General features: G+C 49.0%; 1 protein-coding gene across 1 annotated transcript; it reads left to right on the forward strand.

Moving 5' to 3' along the window:
• The first annotated feature begins 1791 nt into the window (after positions 1 to 1791).
• LOC133888721 (serine carboxypeptidase-like 51) lies at positions 1792 to 5046 on the forward strand. Its single transcript, XM_062329060.1, has 11 exons — positions 1792 to 1914; positions 2044 to 2138; positions 2225 to 2718; positions 2811 to 2878; positions 2981 to 3086; positions 3744 to 3940; positions 4044 to 4113; positions 4222 to 4272; positions 4440 to 4492; positions 4581 to 4728; positions 4840 to 5046. Exons 2-11 carry the CDS (start codon positions 2105 to 2107, stop codon positions 4909 to 4911), a joined length of 1293 nt encoding a protein of 430 aa, XP_062185044.1. The 5' UTR covers positions 1792 to 1914; positions 2044 to 2104; the 3' UTR covers positions 4912 to 5046.
• The last annotated feature ends 4414 nt before the right edge of the window (positions 5047 to 9460 follow it).

Genomic DNA, 9460 nt, shown 5'->3' on the forward strand with positions numbered 1-9460 from the left:
AGTATAAAATAGAACTAACTAGGGGTATTTTTATGAAAACAGATAAGTCTAGGGGTCTAAATGTAAGTTTACCTATTTTCAGGGAATTAAGGAATTATTTTCGTACTGAAAAATCCATTTAATGCGTCAGCAGGCTGACTGGGCTCAGAGGCTGACGTGGCTAACACGTGGGCGACACATGGCGCTGACGTGGATCACTTAATCCGACTGGGCTAAAGAGGACACGTGGCAGCTTCCTACTGGTTGGCGAAAGGGTACGGGGCATTTTAATCTGGGCCACTCACAGACGATCGGACGGTTGAGACTGGTTGGGGAGGTTCGGCGGCCGACGGCGACTGAAATTCTGCGGCGCCGCCTCGGGCTTCCCCGGAATTTCGCCGGAGATGCACTAAAACGTGCTACAGGCCACTAGAATCTACAGCGAGCGGCGGAAATCAAAGAGGGGTGCACGGGGAGTCTCACCGAGAGCTTGTCGACGGGCGGGGAGGTCATGACGGTGGTCGGTGATGGCGAAAGCGGACGGCGGAGATCGAACTCAGTGAACTCGCGACTGCGGCGACAGGGAGTTGAAATCGACGGTCGGGAAATGTTCCTGGGAAGCACGTGGTGCCGGAGAAGGGGTCAATCGACTGAATGTGGCTTCGGGCAATGCTGATGACGGCGAGGGGGCGGCGGTGCTTATCAGCGTTCGGCGAAGGCTCGGTTCCGGCGGCGGGGAGGCTTCGGCGAGTGGAGAAATGAGCTCCACGGGCTTCGGCGAAACCAGTGGCGGGCTCAGACGCGGAGGGGAAAGCTCGGGCGCGATGGATTTGCTCGGCGAGCTCGGCGATGGCAGCTATGGCGCTTGGAGTTTCGGCGAATTTGGGTGGTGGGGCGGCGGCGCGCTGCAGGGAGGCTTTATAGGTGAGGGGGAAGCGTCATCGTTGCGTGGACGTGGGCACGTGGGGCGGGGCGTGCCGACGAAATCGGGCGCCGGTTGCGGGAGCGAGCGCAGGCGCGGCACGGCGTGGAGAAGGAAACGCTGATGGGTGGGGCCCGGCTGTCAGCGAGAGAGCAAGGGTGAAGTCGGGCTGGGCTGCGCTGCGCTGGGCTGGGCCGGGACCAAGGTTTGGGCTGGGCTGCGCAACAATTTGAACGGGCATCACAGAAACTCTAACCAACTCTATCCCCACCTCTATGGGATGCACGTCACGCATAGGAACTCGCAACTTTTCTTTTTTGGAAAGTTTTCTATCCACAACCTTTCCTCATTAGAAGTTTTTCAAAAAATTATCGAGATAAGTTATCAGAAAAAGTTACCAACAAAAGTTTTCCAAAAAAAGTTTTCCGAAAAAGTTTAAGTTTGCTCAGAACAAGTTTCGAGGAAAAATATTTGAATTTTTTTTTCAAATATGGAAAGTGGGCCTGTCGGCGAGAGGCATGAGCAGCAAATCTCGCGGGCGAGTGCTAATCAGCATTTGCGACCTCTATCTCGGCCTCGGTATATATAGACCCCGATCCTCCTCTCTCTCAGCTCGCTCCGCCTCCGCTTCCTGTTCCTGGCTAGTCTGGCCCACACGTCAATCTGTGCCCGTGCCATGCAACATAGCCGACGTGGCTGCTGGTGCATGTGACTTCCCCATGGGCCTGGTTGTGCTTGTCAATTTGACAGGCTGCAACGCACCATGCGAATAGGTTTCCCAATTTGAACCAGCCTAGCACCGGCTTTGTTCTGCCTTGGTGATCTGCTTTCCTTTGGTGATGATTTATACGCACCCATTTCAGCCTTGCCTCGTCACTCTCTGCTTTGCAAAATGGGTTCCCACGCCATGGCGGCTCTGCTCTGCCTCTGCCTCGCCCAGCTTCTCCTTCACGGACATGCTGCCGGAACGGCTGATGGCATGGAGCGCTGGGGTTACGTGAAGGTCCGGCCGAGTAAGATGACCCTCTCCACGATGATCTCCTTGCTCCTGTAGCAACTATCTAGCAGTTTGATCGATTCGTTTCCTTCCTTTCTTTTGTAAGTGCGATAATTCTCTCTCGCTGCTCTGCTTCGATTTCCAGAGGCACACCTGTTTTGGTGGTTATACAAGAGCTCGCAGCGGGTGCTGTCGCCGGGGAAGCCATGGCCTACCATCCTCTGGCTCCAGGGAGGCCCGGTACTTACTGCTTGACCGAATTTTACCCAAGTTTCAGCCAGTATTAGTTAATCATCGTCGTCATGTTATTCATTCTTGATCTGCAGGGAGGTTCTGGCGTCGGGCGTGGCAACTTCCAGGAGATCGGGCCGCTGGATGTCAATCTGAAGCCGCGCAACTTTACGTGGCTGCAGATGGCCGACCTCATCTTTGTGGTTCGAGAGCGATACCTCTGTTTCATCACGTCCCTGTTTCTTATTCTTTGCCGCGACTATTTGTGAACTGCATGATTTGTGATGTCAATGGCGGGATGCAGGACAATCCGGTGGGGGCCGGGTATAGCTACGTGGAGGACCCGAGCGCGCTGGCGAAGACGGACTTGCAGGCGACCACTGACGTCGTTGAGCTCCTCAAGGCGCTCACCAAGGAGATATCCACTCTGCGGTGCAGCCCGTTGTTCTTCGTCGGCGAGTCCTACGGCGGCAAGCACGCCGCCATGATCGGCGCCTCCGTGGCAAGGGCCATCCACGCCGGCAGCCTCAACCTCACGCTCGGAGGTGTTGCGCTTGGGGATAGCTGGATCTCACCAGACGATTTCGCGGTGAGGAAATCAATTCTTGGAGTCCCCCAACGATCACAAGCAGTTCAATTTTTCCAACGAATTCCTAACTGTGGATCCATCCAGGTGTGCAGCTCTCTTACGCGCAGCTGCTGCACGACGTGTCGAGGCTGAACGACAACGCTGTCGGGGACGCCAACAAGTAAGCGCCAGCAGTTAACCTACAAGCTTTGATTGGCCGAAGAACTCTCCAATGGCACGCGGACGTGAACACTGATCTCATCTCTCTTTCTTTCTTTCTCAGAATGGCTGTAATGGTAAAGGAGCAGGTGCTGGCGGGGCAGTTCGCCGCAGCGCGCAAGACGTGGACAGATCTTCTTGATTTGATCGACTCCAGGAGTGACAGCGTGGTAACTACTGTTTAACAATCGACTGCGACACTTTGCATCAGAGATTTGCTAGACTCCGTTTACACTAAGCGAAAAATTTCAGCATGCTGCAAATTGCAGACGTGTACAAGAATTTGCAGATTCTTATCATAATAAAAAGGGGCTGCTAATTTTCACTCCATTGAAATTCTAGTTGGTTTCAGTCGATAATCATGAGCCGTCTGATCGCGATCGGACGATCATGACATCATCTTCAGCCTTCGAACGGCGTCATCGCGACGTTGCCATCTTGCCCTGATGCCCCCATCTCCCGCCGTCCTCTGCTGCGCTAACCAAGCTCAGCTTGACACCCCTGCCCCGGCGTTGGCCCACCAGAATTCCTCCGCAGCTCGTGGCTAGCGGCGTCACCGTCGTCTCGCCGCCCCGCCCTTGTGCCTGCCTCCTCCGCCGTGCCTACCTACCTCCCCCAATCTCCTTTCTAAGTCCGACAGCAACAACCCGGCCCCAACAAACCCTGGAACCCTAACCCTTGGCCGCCGCTATCCGTTGACTGAAATCATTTGGGATTTCGGTCGACTGTCCAATAGTAAATACGTAATAAAAATTAACTGTAGTCACCTCACCCTGATGAATGAACCCGCTCGATGAGGTTAGAGTTTTTGGCTCTTTAATTTGCAGAATATGGAAAATTTCTTGCTTGACGCCGGCATGAACCCGGTGTTGGCAGACGACTTACAGGCAACCTCGTCATCTCTGAGAAGCACCCAGTTGATGTACCTCAGCAGCCAGGCGTCTGTGTCGGCCCCTAACACAATCTACAGCATCATGAATGGGGTTATCAAGAAAAAGCTCAAAATCATCCCCAAGGACCTCATGTGAGCATCTCCTTTTATGTCAGGTTCAACAACCACTGTATTTTGATATATTTCTTTCCTGTCCAAACCATACTGAAATGCTTCAATTCCATTTAAACTGCAGCTGGCAAGAGGCGTCGATTGACGTATACAATGCGCTGGCCAACGACTTCATGAAGCCAACAATAAACGAGGCAAGCAAACAAATGGCTCTACCCTGATTGGATGAATGTCTAATATATATCATTCAAGATTTATTGTGATGGAATTTGTGGTGTTTGATACATTCAACTCTGCTATAGGTTGATGAGTTGTTGTCGTATGGTGTAAATGTGACTGTGTACAACGGACAGGTGAGTAGCAAATACTACTTGTGACTCCTCAGCGATTTATACTGGGAATTATTAGAGAACGTTAGAATATTAGAGTTTTTATCCTCAGTCTACAAGCATACACTTTATGTTCTAAGTTTAGTATATTTTCTGAGTACTGAATAAAGCATATTTTGTCTTGTGATCAGCTGGATGTGATCTGCTCGACGATCGGCGCAGAAGAATGGGTGAACAAGCTCAAGTAAGGGACCTAATCTGCCCATTTTGCCATTGCTTCCATAACTTGACCGTGCGGGCCTCAAAATCTCTGACCTGGTCATGTGTTTCAGATGGGATGGTCTGAAGAACTTCTTGAGCCAGCCAAGGCAGCCTTTGCATTACTGTGGCTCTGCCATATATTGTTCCAAACCAATCAAGGCATATGTTAGATCATATAAGAACATGCAGTTCTACTGGGTCCTTGAAGCTGGACACATGGTAAGTCTCAATATATACATGTCACTAATGGAAAGAAGTCCCATAAATATGAGGATATGAGATTTGCTGCCAAAGCTGAAGCGTTTTACTTGTGTCATGTGTTCTTCACAGGTGCCTGTTGACCAGCCTTATGTTGCATTCAGACTGATCGCTAGCCTCACCCAGTCTCCAGGGAGTGATTAGACGAATCTCCTATCTAATATGCAAGTAAATTAGAGTAAACCGCACCGCTAAGCACAACAATTTAGATGGTGGGAGCTACTATGTCATGCATGTAGCTTAATAATAATTCAAACTAGTCATGGAACTTGATTATAATGTGTATTGGCAGTCAAAAATAGACGCCGAATGGGCTGATAGTCTTAGTCAGCTTATTCCAGATCATGTTTAACTCGATCCATATAGTCATGCCTGGCCGGAAACAAGCTAGTTGAACCGACACATGTTCCTCCACAGTCCACAGCCCCGAGACGAACGGTGCCTCTGGCGCGAAGAAATCTTCGTCATCTTGATTGGCATATGCTGCGTGCTATATGCGGTACAGAGAGATCCCATCCACATGTGTGACAGGCAAGGGGATTGTAATATTGAGCCCATTAGCAGACTAGTAGTGATGTTGGCCAATATGGTCCTGTTAGGGAATGATCTCACAGGCCCCTTTGGCCATCGGGTTGAAGACCTCCGCAGATGCCGCAACCTAACAAGGCTTACAATTACCGTGGATTGTCGTGTTGCAAGAGGCATTCGGTGATACCATCAAATTCATGAGTTCACCCCATCGAGGAGGAACCTTGCCCGTGGAGGGCTGCTGTTGGGGAATGGTCCCACATACCCCTTTGGCCATCAGGTCAAAGACCTCCATGGATGCTGCAAATTAACAAGGCTTACAGTTAACGTGGATTTGTTGTGCTGCAGGAATCCTTTGGACTATGCACCATAGAGACGATTCCGACAGCTAGAAAGAGTGAAGACTTCATCGAGACTTCCGAGCACAGCTGAAGGGCTTCGCTCCACACCACGAGGGAATCGCTTGAAGGGATGCCGAAGGTGTCATCGAGCGGAGACCTGCGGAAGTAAAAGTGAAGGGTGAACTAAGTCCAGCACAAAGACAGAGCAAAGGGCGAAGGCTTGGTCGAAGGGACGACCATAGGTGGCTACCGAAGATCATGAAGGGCAAGATTGTAAATGATCTAGATGTACTTAGGAAAGTACTTTAGTACCCTCAAATATGCCGAGCATGTGGCAGTTGGAAGGATAATCTCATAAATTGTAACTAGGAGTGATTGAGTACAACATATGAAGAGGGCATCACTGTAACTGATGGGACAAGCGACATTAATATCAGTGAACAGTTCCCAATATCATATACGTTCTCGCATAGCCTTCGGATCCCTTTGGAGTCTAAAGGGCCACCATCTTGTCTGGTTACACAAGTTTCCAACAGTTGGTACCGTCCGTGAGGATCGAACACATTTCAAAGGCTTGCCACCCAAAAAGAAGTTAAAGGGCGTCGACACGTCAGCAACGCAGTAGACATAGCAGCTTCCAAGGGGACACAGCTATGGCAACCCCTCAAGTCGTGGCGGAGCCAGTCAATGGTTCGATTGATGCAGTCAAAGAGGGCCAAGAAGAACAAATTGATGTGGCTGTGTTATCCACTGAGGATGGTCGAGTTCATGAAGACCCAGCTCACCAGGAAGATGCAAATGCTTCAATGCAAAGAGTAGAGGCCAGGGTTCGCTCTAATTTCGAAGCTTTGCAAGCAGCTAAAGAAAAGGCCCCTCGTTTCGAAGACCATGAAGACTTTGAACACTTTCAAGACTATGAAGACAAGGAACAAGAAGAAATTGAAGTAGAAAGAACTACGCGGCTAGAGGCCAAAGACCTAGAAAGGCAAATAACACAAAAGAAGCACATGCTAGAGAGCCTAATAGTAAGCCAAAGAGCGGCTGAATACCGTTGCTGAGCTAATGAAGCCAGAAGAATGTTGGAACATTTGCAAGTCCAAATTAATGAGCTGCAGTGCGAAGGCGATAAGACACGACACACCATGATCCCTTTGTCAGCATTTACAATGAGGGCTGCGTAAGATCTTCAGCCCAAGTCATGTGCAAGCAACCCGGTCTCCCTGATCTCTTCGGGTTTCTCAGAACTAGCCGTGGCCTTTATGTTTCAAAATGCTAAGAGTTGTGATGTTTGATGGAGAATCGGATCCAAGAGAATTTGTCATGAGCTTTGAGGCAGTAGTTGAATCTACTGGTGGAGATGACACAACACTGATGAAGGCCTTCGTGTTGGTAGTAAAAGCAATAGCAAGATATTGGAACTCTTCCTTACCTCCGCAGTCAATATATTTCTGGGAGCAATTGTGCGATGCCCTTTTTTGCAATTTTCAAGGCAATCATGCAGAAAAAGTCACGGCCAGTGACCTTTTCGTAGTCAAGCAGTAGCCCACATAGCCACTCAAAGACTAAATGTTTCATTTTGTACATGTGCGCTATCAGGCGAAGGGCTTGAGTGAGGACACAATCATCGATGCCGCTATCCAGGGCATCAGAGGAGGGCTGCTAGCAGTGAAGCTAATGTACAAAAGGCAAGGAAGTGTCCAGGAGCTCTTCAACAAAATGGAGGAATATGTAAGGTCCAAAGAAGACCATCAGCGAAGGAAAAGCGAGATGACGGCGTTAAAAACATCGAAGCCTTCTCCCTCCAGCATGGAAGGAAGTAGTGGTCAACTAAGAGACAGGCTGAAGCACTCGAAGAAAAGTGTTTCCTTCGAGTACACTTCAAAGCAGAAAGAGATCAACCACATAAAATCTAGGTCTAAGGATGTCTTGCAAGAGGTTATCGAGGCCCCGGGTGCTGGGGGGCACGACGGACGAAGCGGTAGAGGCTACGGAGGTTGAGGTGGTCGAGGAGGATGGGCACCACGAGACCCAAGCACGATGTATTGTGAGATATACGACGAAGGTGCTGGTCATACAACTAAGCATTGTCCACATGCTGTGGCTATGAAGGAAGGCCTAGGGAAGCAAACCTTCAACCCTGCAAGAGTAGTGCATCATGTCACGCCATATAGGCCTAGCAACGTGTGGCAATTTCAACAAGGGTAGGGCCATGCTCTCAGGCCAAATCCTTCAGTATTTCCTTCTCAATGGCATCAAATGGCTTTTGCGCAGCCATATGTTCCAGCACCTTTTGCTCCATCAGATCAGACCTATGCTCAGTTAGCGACTGTTCGAGCATTTCTTCCACCCCCTCCGCCAAGACCTACAATCGAATCCCCTCCCCCCACAGAAACCAACAGGACAGTAAACACACTAACACGTGGAATGAATGTGGTGTTGGTAATCACTGGTGGCTCTAATAAGGAAATTGAGTCCAAAAGGCAAAGAAAAGAATATGTCCGAAGGGTTAACCATGTCAGTATAAGCCTTGCCTTCATCCATTCAAAGTGGTCTCACATCCCCATCACCTTCTCACAGGAAGACATGAGAGTCCTAGAATATCCGCATACAAATGCCTTCATCATCGCGGCTAACATTTCAGGAAGCGTAGTTCACAAGATTCTGATAGATGGCGGCAGCTCGGTAGACATCTTCTTCGTAGATGCATTCGATACAATGGGTTTGTAGTGAAGTGACTTACAACAGGCTAGATCTCCGTTGCTGGGCTTCGGTGGCAAAGCAATCAACACTTTGACTAATATTGAGATACCAATCTCTTTCGACAAAGGGTCAAACTTTCACACAGAAGATATTGTCTTTGATGTTGTCGATATAATGTAGCCATACAATGCAATCTTTGGAAGAGAGGTGCTAAACAAGTTTGGGGCAATACCATATCACGATTATTTGTGCATGAAAATGCATGGCCCTGGAGGCACCATCTTGGTGATGGGAGATCAAAAGATGGTTCACAGAATTAAAGTAGGAACCGCTCTGAGCCGGCGCAATGTCAATGTGGTGACAGAACCATCGTCAAAGCCTTTAGAAGCTAGAGACCTACTCCATACACAGTGAGTGCTGAAGGCTAAGCCCGAAGGCCAAAGAAAGAAAGTATTGATGTGTCAGGATAGACCAGATAGAGCTATGGTCATAGGAGCTGAAATGCCACAAGAAGCTGAGTGAAGAATGATAGAGTTCCTTCGCAACAATGAAGATGTCTTCGCATGGTTGCCGAAGGATTTGCAAGGGGTCAGTAGAGATATCATCGAACACACTCTGAATATTGATCCGAAGGAGAAGCCAAAAAAGCAAAGGCTTCAAAAGGTGTCAAAAGAAAGAGAAGACACAGTGAATGCTGAGGTGCAAAATTTGCTCGATGTTGGGGTCATTCGGGAAGCATTACACGCTGAATGGCTGGCCCACCCGGTGTTAGTTAGGAAAAACAATGGAAAATGTAGAATATGTGTTTATTTCACAGACCTGAACAGAGCATGTCGGAAGGATGACTTCCAATTGCCATGCATTGACCAATTAGTAGACTTTGTAGCTGGCTGTGAGATGCTAACTTTGTAGATGCATACTCGGGGTACCATCAAGTCTGGATGGCGATCAAGAGTACCAAACAAGTTGGTCATTTGCATGACCTTCGGAAATCTCTGAACAGTGGGTTTAAAGATAAATCTAGAAAAGTGTGCATTTGGTGTCCGCTTCGGGAGGTTGTTAGGATTTTTTGGTGTCAAAAAGAGGTATCGAAGTAAATGTGGTAAAGATACAAGGAATACTTG

Source organism: Phragmites australis, chromosome 13 (genome assembly GCF_958298935.1).
Source record: "Phragmites australis chromosome 13, lpPhrAust1.1, whole genome shotgun sequence".
NCBI lineage: Eukaryota > Viridiplantae > Streptophyta > Magnoliopsida > Poales > Poaceae > Phragmites > Phragmites australis.